The sequence below is a fragment of the Lagopus leucura genome, unplaced genomic scaffold (assembly GCF_019238085.1).
Source record: "Lagopus leucura isolate 7727_CA_CO unplaced genomic scaffold, USGS_WTPT01 Super-Scaffold_100036, whole genome shotgun sequence".
NCBI lineage: Eukaryota > Metazoa > Chordata > Aves > Galliformes > Phasianidae > Lagopus > Lagopus leucura.
This window is the reverse complement of record NW_024962285.1, coordinates 219,902-235,240: the sequence shown is the minus strand read 5'-3', so window position 1 is coordinate 235,240 and position 15,339 is coordinate 219,902. Positions and strand designations below refer to the sequence as shown.

The 15,339-nt window shown below is 40.4% G+C and overlaps 1 protein-coding gene across 1 annotated transcript in view; it reads right to left on the bottom strand.

The window, feature by feature from the left end:
• The window catches only part of SVEP1 (sushi, von Willebrand factor type A, EGF and pentraxin domain containing 1), a 125,402-nt gene that overhangs the window by 70,088 nt on the left and 39,975 nt on the right, over positions 1 to 15,339 (bottom strand). The window contains exons 4-6 of the mRNA XM_042882867.1: positions 7,811 to 7,969; positions 7,420 to 7,599; positions 3,937 to 4,116 (exon numbers count right to left, since the gene is read on the bottom strand). Of these exons, the coding sequence (XP_042738801.1) occupies positions 3,937 to 4,116; positions 7,420 to 7,599; positions 7,811 to 7,969 (519 nt within the window). The remainder of the gene's footprint in view (positions 1 to 3,936; positions 4,117 to 7,419; positions 7,600 to 7,810; positions 7,970 to 15,339) is intronic.

Below are 15,339 nucleotides of genomic sequence, written 5' to 3'. Positions count from 1 at the left end.
AGTAAAAGAGGGGAGATTTAGTTTAGATGTAAGGACGAAACACTTTAGTCAGAGGGTGATGAGACCTTGGCATAGCTGCCCAGGGAAGCTGTGGATGCCCCAGTCAAGGCCAGATTGCTTGGGACCCTGGGTAACCTGGTCTAGAGGAAGGTATCCCTGTCCATTGCAGGCAGGTTGATCTAGATGGTCTTTAAGGTCTTTTCCAGCATAAACTATTCTAAGATTCTTTGCTTCTATGATCTTCATGCCCATGCTTTCTGCTGTGACAGAAACACTGCTTTTCCTGTGGCTGCACTATATTCTACTCTCTCCCAATTTTTTTTTTAAACAACTTTAGCTTTCATGAATGCATTTGAAAGCATTCCATTGCTTTCCAGATCTTAAGTGCTGGATAGAAGTAACAGGCTTGCATTTGTTGCCTTTTTGTACAGCTTTTACAAGAAATAAGAATGAGAGGCAGAAAAGGAAACCCTGCCATGACCTCACTTAGTATTAGGGACATGGCATATGATTTTGCCCACTGCACCCTCAAATTGAATGAAACTAGGCTTGGTCTTAAGTACACCCAGATGCAAAGACTGAAGGTGACTATAAATGGCAGCTGAGTATCCCTCCATGGAAGTTAGGAAGGGCTGATGATTACTTCAAGGCTTAAAATCAAGGTTTTGAACTACTTTGTTACTAGCATTTATTACAGATTCTGAAGAACATTTGCACTGAAGTGTAAATTTGCAAAAAATACAGTTTGCAAAACCAGGTACTTCACGAAAACTTCATTCAGTTTTTGAGCTGCTGTTTTTACCATGTGAAGCAAACAATGTTATTTCTATTTCAAACATTCAGTATGAACAAAGGGCAAAAAGCTTTATCATGTTAATTTGGCTAGGCAGACTTTCAGTAATTTTTCTTAGGACAATTAACAAGCAAATACACAAAGAAAATGATCCATTAACTACAGCTAATTAGAAGAACTGTAACTCTTCTGCTAGTTACTGAAGAAAGAGCCTCTACACACAGATACAAAGAACAACTCACCAGTTACAGAAGGCAAAGTGCTATTCATCTCTTAGCAATGGTTTAATGACACAGAAGTGATTCACATTAAAACACTAAGTATCCGTTTTCTTTCCTCTTCCAAAATATGCAGCAAGTCATTGAGAACTGGTTCTTCTTGAAACAGATTTTAAAGACTCAAAGAATTTTAAGTATTTCCTGCCCTTAAAATTTCCAATAGTGAAAATTTGTTTAAGGTCTAAGCAATTAATAATTGCAACAGGCTGCAGTTTTGGAACAGATATTTCAAGAGGCTGAAGAGATTCTAAATGTTAACACACTCATTTCAAGCAGATGCTGCTGGCTATAAAATGTAGTAGATCAACTCCATCAGTAAAAAAAGTCTAACCTTTGTCTGGTCAACACAGGAAGGACACTCACAAATAGCAGAAACCAGAAGAATCAGAAACAGGGAAAAACAATTTTGGAAATACAAACTAAAACTTCACAATGCATGGTACTTCCAGGGAACAAGTAGAAAAAAGGCTGTGAAAGGTGTAGGCATGAGAAATAGAAAAATTTCTTTTCTGGCTAAGTGGTAACAACCCTCCTGATAAAGATGCTTCCAAGTCTACCAGCAAGATCACCGCAAAGCAAAACAATGAAATGTCAAACGTTCAGATAATCTGCGGTGTATCCAGCCCAAGGGAATCTTTTAAAGGTAGTTTTTACTAGGGAAGAAGAAAGTTTTTTTATCTGCGCTCAGATACACAATTTGATAAAGCTGACACAGGAGGTTTGGGCTCTGTGAGAAGCAGAGTGATACAATCTTTTTAGGTCATTTCTCACCTGGGATGTTCTCTGACTCTAAGAGGAGCTTCAACACAGTAACTAAAAACAAGACCACCAACCAAGTCACATTTCTTTACACACACATTTCAGGGAAAGAATCAGCTGAATGCAATTAGACTTATGCAGTACTAATTTTTTTTAACACTAGATGGCATCAACACTGTAGATGCCATCTGCACTTTTAGCTTTATTCGTGAACGTTTGAACAAACCAAGGAGAACAGGATCTTGTAAATATCATCAATTTTAATGTGCTGGACATCAACCCTTCACCAGTGGGCAAGGAAACACCGGAATATGATTGTGGAAATATATATGTATTGTAAGCTGGACAAGAAATAGGATGCTCTTTTAGCAAATATTTTGGTTTTGATCCATTTATAATGTAATGTAACCTATGCAAAAGCAACTCTTTGCAAATGGTATTTTTCATGAAAAACATGTGAATTAAAAACACACACAATCGCCAAACTTACACTAACTTCCACTTAGCAGCATATGACAACAGACCTCACAGGAGTGCCTGTAAACAATTATGTTACAACCCAGATTATGTCACGACACAGTGGCACAGTGGCAGTTACGGCTGGAGATGGTTGTAGTGCAGCCTTACAGATCTAACTTTAAAATACAGTAAACTTCGCAGTGTTGTCCACTCAAACTGAACAGCATTCAGAAAAATATTCACAACTGCACTCTGAGATCCAAGCAGTATGTTACAAGATAAGACAGTGAACTTAATCTCACTTCATTTTTCAAATAAGAGATGGAAATGGATAAATCATCAATTAGATACGCTTAAGTAAGGAAGGACTTCTGGTGTCTTTCATCTAGCAAATGACAAATAGTAGTTAGAAATGATGTACAAAGGATGTTCTTGAGGAGAATATGCAATTTGAGTCTAATGATTTGTATCCTCCCCAGAATGAAATGCCACAAGTCTGCACTAGGCCAGAATCTCAGCAAGCTTGATGGCAGAAGCTGCTTCCAGCTCACACTTTTTCCTCTGGGACAACTAAAGCTAACTTCCACACTGGATTTTCAGACTCAGCAGAAATAAACCATTGCCAAGGGTAATCCAGAGATTGAAGTAAAATTGCATGGTGTGAAGAAATCTGATACAGGATAGAGCTGGATTTTAATAATCAAAATGCTAAGCTAGGAAGGATGAATTCAGCTGATGAATATAGTTAATTTTCCAATTATAATCTTCCAACAGGATTTCAGGGACTCTCCCTTTTGAAGTTAATTGACGTTTTCCCACTAACTTCAGAAGAAAGATTAGGATCTTTTAATGAACTCTCCTGACAAATTAATACTTACGGATAATTTTTAAACACATATCTACAGTTAATAAATTTATTCTTGTCTCATGCAAAGTTCATATTTTTAAGCCCTCAGGTGAACAGAAAGGCACTATTTTAACTGTGCCAGATGATATGTATTCTGCCCTAACTTTATTCAGCACCAGATCAGTTTACATGAGTTAGGTACCTGTCAGTAGTCTCAAATGGCTTCTTGTGAAACCTACAAACCTTTATTTCTGTATGTAACAGAAACCATAGTGAACAGCAATATATGTTCACATAACTACTGCTGCACAGTTGGTGAGATCTCACAATAGAGGTTTTTGGTTCCTAATGTCTCTTAACTTATTTCCAGCCATAAGCTAAGCAAAAGTGACAGCAGCCACAACTCTACTTTGCACTTGCAATGCCTGGCTAACATACTTTAGTCTTTGGTCGAAGACCATTGTTAGCTTTAAGAGGGTAGCTCAAATCTCTGTTCACATTTAATCTGTATTATAAGCTTACAAGATGTGTGTTTCCTACAACATATTATGGGCCAATGAACCATCAGATCCAACATCTTTAGTTACTGACTGCCTGTGCTGAATTTCAATGTTAATTTGCCCACTTACTCCATTAAAAAACCCTTTTGCTCTTCCCCAGCTTTATGACCAGTATTCATAAACTATTTCTCATTCTTATCATCTAGGCCTCATCAGATACTAAAATTGATAGTGTTTCTCATGACAGGATGTTAGGAAAGGACGCACTCTGACATGAACAGACTGTGATGAGATACCTACCCACACACTTGGGCTCCTTTGAATCCCACTGTGAGGTTCCCTGGCACGTCAGTTTGGCATTTCCTTCTAGTTTATAGCCTTCATTGCAGGTCACAAAACATTCCGTCTTATAGGAGATATCAGCTGTTGAACAGTTAATGTGTCCATTCTCAGGAGCCCAAAGCTTGGGACATGTTCGAACTGCAAACAGAAAAAAAATATCACTTCACTCAGCAGCACTGAGAATCCAGGGAGCAACTCTAGCCCATTCAGGTTTCATGGCACTAGACAAGTACTGGGTACACTTACTACAGTAGTTGAAACAGATTTACAGAATAGGGCTAGAAGAAGGCTAGGTTTTTTAAAGGATTAATGCCTTACTTTTCTTGAAGGAGAGTCCTAGCACATATGAGGTTAGACACCACTGACCTGAATTCTGACATAAGGCTAGTATTTCAATTGTGCTCAGAAAAGTTCCCAGCCTTTGGACACTTTGCACTGTGTAACTTGTGACAGTAAGGTCTGCAAGCCTTCAAGATGGCATGGCTGCATGCAAATGGAATTGTATAGAAAAGTTTGGGTCTTCAGATGTTTCTAATTCCTTAGCCATTGTCTGAAAGTTTGGGAAATTTCTAACTGGCAGTCTAGTATGGACTGAAGATATGTCACAGAACAGGCTAAGAGCTTAATAAGGCAGATGACTGCATTCCAGGGCTTGGGAATGTGTTCAGGCATTGCTCAGTTTATTGATGCAGGCACAAGTAAGTGTCAGAGTCCACACATCAGACTAGTGGACATGCTTCACAGTAAGAGAGAGAGAGGAAGAAGAAAGACAAGGCACTCGTGGTCAACAGGACCATGAGAGAAAAAAAGGCACAACCTAGCCTGTTGGTGAGACAAAACAGACCTCTCAGTGTGGGGCTCCCAGCAGAGCAGCCCTGGCTGCTGCCCTGCTCCTTTCTTCTGCCACAGCTCTCAAACACTGCAAGCAGCACCATGCCAAGGAGAAGGCTGTACTGTGCAGGGTATGTGTGCAGAGGAGGAAGTGGGGTATGACAAATGATCCTCAGATTGTCTTATTCTGTTACTGAATCCTGGTGCTACACCTTAACACATTGTAGCACTGCAAATTAATCCCTGAAGAGGTGGATGATGATGATGATGATGATGATGATGATGACAATAATAATAAAATCAGTAGTGCTGGTAATGCTTTAATTTATTTCCTTTGTTTCACCACCTGAAGTTCTTCTAATAAGACTGTGTTCTTATGCACTGCCTCCAGCCCTTCTCCTCTTCAGCCAGTATCTGACACTTCTCACTTGGTTCCCTTGTGGCCCTCTCAGCGTACATCCTGCCTGGATTTGGATCCACTTCTGAACAGATTATGTGATGATGACATATACATGTTGTCACGGTGACAGCAAGCTGAAATGTACCCAGATACCTGCTGGGGTCCTACTGCATCTTTTTCCTCAGTAATTCAAGCCTCTCTTCCCTAAGATTTCACAAATCCTACAGGAAACACGTATCACTGAAAAGTGTTCTCAGCCAAAGCCAATGGGTGCTGGTCAGTATCTTCAAAAGCCTTTACTGAGAGTAAAACATACACAGGGCAAACTGTGATCACTCAAAAATATAGTCAAGAAGGCTGCAGCTCCCTAAACTGTTTTCCTAGGACTGTTTCCACAGTCTCTGTTGACTTGCAGGCGGTGGATAAGCTCCGACGATGTACAACTTCAGAGCTGTGGATGACTTCTCTGTCCCACTGGAACGCAGATTTTACCAAGAAAACCATCCTTGCTGCTGCCTGGTAGGAGGCAAACCACAAAATCCTCTCCAAATGCAATTGAAAGTAAGCCAACTTGGCAACTTTCTCTCCTCTTCCCAGTAGTTGTTTACTGTTTATACTGCTGAGGCAGGACGTGCCTCCAAGCAGACATGCATGTGGACTGATTAGAGCACGATACTCCCTCAAACTAATGAACAAGCAGATACCTTAAGCACTCTTTAAAATGAAATTACCACAAATGGTAATAGCTATAAACTCCTCAACACTGCTAAATACACTGTGAAATTATGTCTTTTGTTAAAGCCATAGGGGCACCTGAGTGCAGCAGAATGTAGGTACCCTGGACATGAAAAAAAAAGAAAAAAAAAAAGTCACTCATATATCTGACATATCTTTCTGTTACCACTGTTTCTGTTCACGCTTTGGAAGTATTACTCCTCACGCACACACATGTTCTGAGGCACTCACCACAAAGTGCACTCAAGAGAATAAAAAAAGATCTTAAGACTTTCATCTTGCTAGTGACAATTAGAGCTTCTGAACAGCTTTCTAATAAGCTCTATCCTAACTGCACTGCAGTGAATAAGAAAGACATTTAACAGCTGAATCATACATGCTTTATGCAGAAGACACTTTCTCTTTCATTGCTTCCAAGGAAGGCTTTCTAGAGGAAACAAGTACTACCAAGCTGTGGTTATTACTGATGAAGCTGGCATGATTTATGAGCACTGAGGAGGTAGTCAACAATGTCAATGCCTATAGGGAAGGTGGTCCCAACTCCTTTCCATCACCCGTTAAATCTAGTCATCTCTTCTGCAGGCTGTGTAACTGCAGTGCTCCTCTCTCCTCAGTGTTTCAGTGCCCACATTTCTTTGGTATTTCAGTATGCCCCTGGTGAAAACTGGGAGCTGAGCCCATGTTATTCTGGTCATGGTTTCATGTCTTAAATGCAAACTAATCTTGTCAACTAGGCATTTTCCAGGATCAAGAAATATTTCCATAATGTCAGTGAAAACAACAACAAAAGCATATTCTGCTTGCTCTGTGTTTTCTCCTAACATATTTTTCTGGATTAAATACATACTTTGTAGGGCTTTTTTTCATGGGTCACAGTTAATTGCAAAACACAACTGCATTAACTGCTTTCCAATAGCAGAACAGATTTTAGCTAGCAACTGAGGAATGTTTAATGTCAAAATTCAAAGCAGTGCCAAGGGATTTTCCTTCAATGTCCTTTCCTAATTTATGCAGTAAAGTACTCCTGGGATTAACAAGACAGCTATAAACTGTGGCTTTGATCTCACTCCCCTTTATACTCTGTGTGAATGGAGACAAGCAGATCCAGCACATGTAAACATAGGATTTCTTAACGTATTTAGTGGGAAGTCTTCAGGACAATGGAGAGACAAGAAAGGCAAAAATATACCCTTCCAACACTCCAAAGGAAATTGTCTCATTATCAAGACAATATCTCAAGGCAGACTTTCCCTCACTTTTCAGACAATTTCCCAGTTAAAGGAAAATCATGCACCCACATCCAGCAGAAAGGAGGATGCCACAATGACTGGGTGGAACTTGGCATTTAGAACATTCTTTCACCTAAGAGATAATAGACGCAGATCTGCACAGCCTGCTATGCAATGAGCAGAGTAACCCACCGTTAAGAATAAACTAACCTTGCAGGAAAAGGCTTTGCAAGCACACATCCATACCTCTGCAAGTAGCCTCTGATCCAGACCACTGGCCATTTGGCTGACAAAGCCGGATACTGCTTCCCACGAGATCAAATCCCGCTTTGCATCGGATCCCACAGGCAGCATTGAAGTAATTGTTGCAGACATTCTGGACAAAGTAACCATTTTCAGGGGGCTTCAATTCAGGGCAGTGAACGACTAAATAATTAAACAACCACAACAGAGTTATGACACCAGTTGGAGTGTAAAAGTCTACTGAAGGAAAGCAGTATTTTTCATTTCCATCTCCACTTGCATCTTGGTAGTCTGCATGCAATTTTACTTGTCTTTCTAGTGCAAAGAGGAATAATGGAACTGTCCCAGCCCTGCACTGTTTAATTAAATTTAATTTATGGCCAGAAACATTTACCTTCACAAGTTTGTCCTACAGCACGATATCCCTCCTGGCACGTGCAGTCCTCAATGGAGGTACTTCCTGGTGGAGAAGTATGATTCCCATCAGGGCATGAGATACAAGTGCTTATTCCACCTGGTGAACTGTCAGGCTTGTATGTTCCTGGTGGACAAGCTGTTGAGCAAAACAAGACAAGGAAAGCATTTCAGGATGCTGCATTTTACAGCTAGCATCATTTTTCAAGTTTGGTGCTTTACATTGTTTACATTCTTCTATTCTTCCTCATACAACCAGTGTCACTTACAGCAAGAACATTATCTTCTTATAGGGTGAACTAAACCCCACTCCCTGAAGGTCTCTCCAACATCTGCTTGAGGACTGCAATGAAGTCCATGAATTACCTCCTTCAAAAGATACCTGATCCCAGAAAACAAGTCAAATTTTCACTGATAAAACCTTCACCTTTTGAAGACCTTACTGATTTACAGCTGTACCAAATTAATTCAGGCAAAATTCATTCAGAACTAATATGAAGTTTGTGCACATAGATCCTTAGCATCAAGACAGCAAAAGAAGCTCACAAAACCCCCTGCCCTTGATTTACACATTTTGATTTATAGATAAACTACATACCATGCTTTCTTTTATACAAGAACCACAAACAATGAAGCAATTAATCAAACTAACTGCTCCTGGCAGCTTTGGCAGTTATTTACATCCCATTTAACATCTGTAACTCTCTGTATGGGCATGCACACATCTTAAAGAGATTTCTTAAGTATCTTCAGAGGCAGGGGAAAAGAACAGGGAAAAGTGACCTCTCATTCAAGAACTTCAGAAAGGTTGGATAAGTCATAGCATTATATCTCTCTCTCTGCTTTGAATTCTGTTCTTCAGGAATCTACAATAATCATCCTCATTTATTTCCTAAAGGAGATCAAAGAACAGGGGAGACTTATCACCAAGTGCTGATAAAGTACTGATCAGTCTGACACCTGAAACACAACTCAGACTTTCTTGTGCTGGAAAATATACCTCCTGATGCAAAGGATACCAGTCATCCTCAGAGTATTCTACCCTTTGATGTGGAAATCTGGGATGGGGAGCAGAATAAGGTCCCCCCCATGGTTCAGGTGGAGACAGTTAGAGACCTTCTACTCCATCTAGAAGTCCTTTGGGCCAGTTCGGATTCATCCAAGGGAGCTGGTGGAGGTGACTGCCAACCCACTTTCCACAAACTACCAGCATTCCTGGTAAAACAGAGAAGTCCCAGAAGATTCAAGGCTTGCTAATGTGATTTCCACCTACAAAGATGATCATAAGGACAATCTAGGAAACTACAGGCCTGTCAGATTGACTTTGGTGCCAGGGAAGGTGGTGGAACAGATTGTCTTGAGTGAGATCACACGGCAGTTGTAGGACAACCAGAAGATCAGGCCCATACAGCACGGGATCACAAAAGACAGAGATCCTGTTTGATCAATCTCATCTCCTATGACTGGGCGACCAGCACAGCAGATGAGGGAAAAGCTGCTGACGTAATCTACCGAGACTTAAGCACAGCCTTTGACACTGTCTCCCCCAGTATTCTCCTGGGGAAGCTGACAGTCCATGGCTTGGACAGGTATGCTCTTCACTGAGTAAAGAACTGGCTGAAGAGCTGGACCAAGAGAGTGCTAGCAAATGGGGCTAAAACCAGATGGTGACCAGTCACAAGTGGTGCTCTCCTGGGGTTGGTACTGGGGCCTGTCCTGTTTAATATCTTTATTGACAATATGGATGATGGTATTGAGTGCATCCTCAGTAAGCAAACAAACGGCACTGAGCTGGGAGGAAGTGTTGACTTGTCTGAGAGAAAGGAAAGCACTACAGAGGGATCCGGACAGGCTGGATACCTGGGCTGAGGCCAGTAGGGTGATGTTCAGCAAGACCAAGTGCCAGGTTCCACAGTTTCTTTAGTCACAACAACCTCAGGCAACACTACAGGTTTAGAACAGAGTAGCAGGAAGACTGCACTGAAGAAAAGGACCTGGGGTGCTGATAGACCCTGGATTAGATATAAGCCAGCAGTGCTCCAAGAAGGCCAATGGCATCCTGGCTTATATGAGAAATAGTGCAGCCAGCAGAAGCAGGGAGGTGATCAGCTCCTGAAACCAGCTCTGGTAAGGCCATAACTTGAGAACTGTGATCAGTTTTGGGCTCCTCACTACAAGAAAGACATTGAAGCCTGGAGCATGTCCAGAGAAGGGTAATGAAGTTGGTGATTGGACTGGAACACAAGTCATATGGGAAGTGGCTGGAGAAAGTGAGATTTTTCAGTTTGTTGAAGACGAGGCTCAGGGAGATCTTATTGCCCTCCAGAACTCCCTGAAAGGAGGTTGTAGTGAGGTGCTGGTCAGTCTCTTCTCCTGGGAATATAGCAATAGGATGAGTGGGAATGGCCTCAAGTTGCACCAGTGGAGGTTCAGGGTGGATATCAGGAAACAATTCTTCTTGAAAGAGTGGTGAGGCATTGGAATGAGATGCTGAGAAGAGTGTGTTGAATCACCATCCCCAGAGGTGTTCAAAAAACACGCATATGCGGTGCTGAGGATGATTTTAGAGGTCTTTCCCAACCTTAATGACTCTAAGATTCTATGAAACCTTAGCAAGTATTTTGGACAAATTATACAATAGTAGCTTTATTATCTGTGCATTTTTTCTAAGGGCCATACTTTCCCATGCAGACTGCAAGTAAGCCAGCACATTTCCCGCCCTCAGCACACTTTGTGCCATCTGATGTAGCTCTTCATGGCACAGAGACCAGCACAGGGCAAAGCACAGCTTGGCTCTCAGCTTACTGAGCCCAAATACAAATGACCCCTGGTTTTCCACCTTATGCAGTAAGATAAGAAAACAGCTTCCTATTTTTTTGGCAACTGAAAAAAACTACTCCTACTCCCCCCCCCCCCCCCCCCCAAAAAAAAAAAAAAAAAAAACACAAAGGAAACCTGAGCATCTTCTGAGACTTGCCAACCAAACTCAATTTTCCTCAATTAAATTTTATGGCCTTTAAAAATCAACCTGTACGAACAGTTAACATTTCTTTCCAAGAAAAGCACTGTCTTTTGAATGGCTTCCAGAGATAATATTTCTGTTTCTTTTTCAGAAAAATTTACAATTTTATTTAGAAGAAAGCAATCAAAGTGATTACCAGATAAGTGGTGATGTTGGGTAGATTGGCTTCAACTTACATGCATGTTATATACATTTTTAAATGACAATGAAAACACACCTACATGGTAAATGGTGTACGTACAACCACGAAATGCAAAGGAGGGAATAGGGTGGAAGTATGTAGCTAGAATTAGAGCTGAAAACCTTCCAATTTTCATTTGGGACTTCTGGGAAGAGCATTTTGAAAAAAAAAACCACAACAAATCTCCTTCATATATTTTACCCACTTTTTCTATTGAAGATATTCCTCTTGGACAGTTACTGTTTCCTTCCCCTCTTTGGTGAAAAAGTCCTCTCCTTGCATTTCAGGTCATCTCAGATGAGGAAGTAGCAACTCTTTCCTAATTCTGTTCGGAGAACTATAGAATGAAAATAGGCATCCATGCTACCACATGGGCACCCAAGCCAGCAATCTGCTTATAACTTAGAGTCAGACTGGCTTGACTTTCAGAATGACGCAAGTGGTTCATTCTGAAATTACACTTGCAATTAGCTCTTGCCAGTGAAGATGCAGGAGGTAAATAGTACTGTTGAAGTGGTTATTAAGGTCTGTACTGGGAAAGATGAGTTCCCTCAAATGCCCTGACTCATTTCCTAATGCTTTAAATTGCTTGCATTTTTGAAAAGCTGAAATATATCCTGCCTTGACTTTTTATGTAGTTTTCTCCAAGCCTCTATCCCTATGTTGCTCACTAACTCCCCATCTACCCTTGACATATTCAGCTTGCAAACTCCACCTGAGCTACATTCAAAATTTTCACCACATAATACAGAGCTATTTTCAAGTGTGTGTACTACAGTTATTGTATGATGCCAATGAATGGGTTAGGAATTGAGCATAAGCACCCTGGCCTGTATGCATTTTGTGCATCACAGCCGCTGAAGTTAGTCTGGCTGCAGCTTAAGCTGAAACCACTCACAGTTAGCTGTGGAAGATCAGAGGTCCAGCTACTTGCTGGACTTGTCTGACTGAGCTGCCCTGAAGACCCATGCCCTCCTTACTCACAGCACAGGAGCCTGGCCCGAGTCTACATACAATGATGCATTCACAAGAAAGAGAAAATCTCATCTGAAGAACATGTTGTCTCAGCCATGAAGGACTGCACCTGCCTCTCTGAGGTCTCATGAAATAATCTAGCTGTGTCAGATTCTGCAAAATTTGGACCACCATTCTGCTCTCACTGATACACCTTCTATACCCATATAAGCTACCTACAGCGTAGATCATTTTCTCCAGCACTAATCTGTGAAAACGATTTTCTTTTATTTCAAAGCTTGCTTCCTGTTGAAAACAACGCAACGGTGGAAAAAGGCTCAAAACAGGGTGTGGATGAGCCTCAGTAAATCTCTAAATCCAGCACTTTCAAGAATAACAAAAAATTCCAGGAATTTTAGAAATGGGGAAATGATTTTAATGGTATTAGCCATTACAGAGAAAAGATACTCTGAAGTGTGCACATTTGCATGTACAATCTTCTCAACAAATGATCTAAATATTATCTATATAGGAATCACATTGTTTCTCAAGAATAAAGATGAGGAGTAGGAAAATGCCTTTTGTTTAATGTGAACACTGAGATATCCCAGGGGATTTGTTTTGTTTTTTTTTTTCATGAACAGGAATGAAAGTGTAACTCATAGCAGGGATTAGTCTGATAACTCAAGTAAGCACAGGTCCTAAATTTTCCAAGCATACAAAGATGGCTCACACTAAAGCTGTCACCAACAGCAACCTGCTTTCATAAAATGGTGGACATTCACCAACAATACTCACTCAGATTCTAGTGTCCATGGTAATGACAGTGCATTAATCTTCTAATAGCAAATAAGAGTGAAATAATACATGCTTACTTCAGCATGCCTCCTGTATTATCCTCCTCAGTTAAGGTCTCCTGAGGTATACAACTAACTGAGAAGGAAAAAAAAAATAAAAACCTTGCACACTCCTCCTTGCTTTGAATACTATAGGGCATGATGCTTCTCAATTAACGATGGAACATACTTTCTTACTAATCTAACAAGAAAAACAATAAGTTGCATGTAGAAGTGAATCAGCAGAAAGCAAACATGACACAAGGTGTGAATAAAAACACTTCAGTCAATGCATATGCACGGACAGCATAAGTACAGATGAAAAACCTGCCTGAATATGAACAATGGATGTGGAAAGTCTGAAAACAAACAAACAAAAACAAAACCAACCAACCAAACAAAAAACACATAAAAACAACAGAAGAGAGAACTTCAAATTAATACAAATTCCACTCTGCCTGCAAACAGATGACCAGCTTGATATTTTAATCTTCAAGCAAGAATTTAGTGCTGTAAAAACAACAACATAAAACAAAGTAAGTTTCAGAGGTTCACTGATCACTTAACATGCGTTACCCTGTTGTCTTTAAACTGCAAATACTAATGCAGTAGCAAACTGCATTGAACTGGTATTGAATGGCACGAAGACTACATCTGGGACTGAAGGATATCTGTATTCTTCCGCTGAATGTATTAATGCAAATTTTAAAGGCAAATAATTCTGCCTAAAAATGTAAATCTTTTAAAATCCTGGCAGTGCAGGCAAGCTCAATTTCTTCTCCAATTATGCTAGTATATATAAGTCACTGAAATGGAATTATTCTTGAATTATCCCAGTACGAGAGAGAGGAGAGATGAACTCCATCTATTTCAAAGATTAATTTGAGGGATTTCCTATTTCTTTCAATTCCTAATTTCTCCCACTAACTACATTTAGTCAGTAATCTTTAGCATGAGCTGTTCTTTCCACAGCTGATGCTAATGAAGAATACGATTAAAGGTTTATCTCCTGAGGATGTGGCAGGAATCAGTTAGGCAATATCCTGCTCTCTCTTGCATCAACCTGAGTTCCATTTGTACACTGCTACGGTGCTAACCGTAGTCTGTAGTTCTCATTTTTCCTCATACATGTAAAGCTGAAATGAAATGATACTTTGATGGAAATCACAAATACAGAAATGGATTTAACTCAATCTCCAAACTTCTTAAGTGAAAAAAGCCTAGTTTTCCACTTAATTAAATTGGTTTTATACCACTGCAATTACTGATTATATGGATATGCCTTCAGCATAATGAAATGGCAAATTCGTCCCAGAGTCAGATTATTTCATGAACATCTATAATAGTTTTGGTTTGCCATCATCTATTAAAAACGATAAAATCACATGTCACAGAATCTCTCAACAATGATCACTGGATGTTTGTATTTGATTCTTCTCCTGTTGCCTCAGTCCCTTTTTACTGAACATACACAGAGAGGAGATTTTTGGTAATGTGGATCTTTGACCTGGCAAACAAGGTCTTTTTATTCGTTCACTGGAAGTTGTAGAGAATATTCAGTATGTGCCTAGAACTACTCTAAATTATAGTCCATAACATCAGGAGATGTTATGAGTTTGGAGAAGAATTATAGCTTGGAGGTGTTGGTTATGTCTCATTCCTTTACTGAATTTAAGATTCTTGTGCCTTGGTAATATCAAAATACGTACAAAAATTAGAAATGATGTCTCCCTGACTTGCGTGTCTGTGAAACAAGTGCTTGTGGCAGTATTTCCCATTCCTCATGGTTTAAATCAGGCACCATGAATGGGCCTCACCATTCAGCATTGTTATTTTACTGAACAGAAGTTCACAAGGAAGCTAGTATAGAGAATTTAAAGTACATCATCATGCATTGAATCTTTCAACACTGATACCGTCACCTCTTGTCATGACAAAGTATAATCAGATTTGCCTAGGGCCCAGGCACACCCTCTTCTAGAAGAAGCGATGGGAATGAAAGGACATACATCCCACAACAATGGCTTGCAAAATAACATGTGCAGGAAATGGCTGCTTTGAGCTGCAACTCAACTTTCATGGAGGGAATATAAATTCCCATTTCACACCAGAGACTTCACAGAATGGCAAAATGGTTTGAGATGGAGGGGATTTCAGGAATCATCAAGTTCCAACCTCCCTACTGCAGACAGGATTGCCAGCTGCTAGATCAAGTACTAAACCAGGCTGCCCAGGGCTCCATCCAATCTGGCCTTGAGCATCTCTAGGGACATGGCTTCCACAGTCTCTCTGGGCAGCCTATGCCAATTCCTCACCATCCTCTCAGTGAAAAACCACCCAGTAACATCTAAATCTTCCCTTCTTCAGTTCAAAACCAATTTCCCTAGTCCTGTCACTATCTACTTGTCTAAACAGTTGACTTCCCTCCTGTTCATAATCTTTTAAATACTGGAAGGCCACAATGAGGAATCCCCACAGCCTTCTCCGAATGAAGCAAGCCCAACTCCATTAGCCTG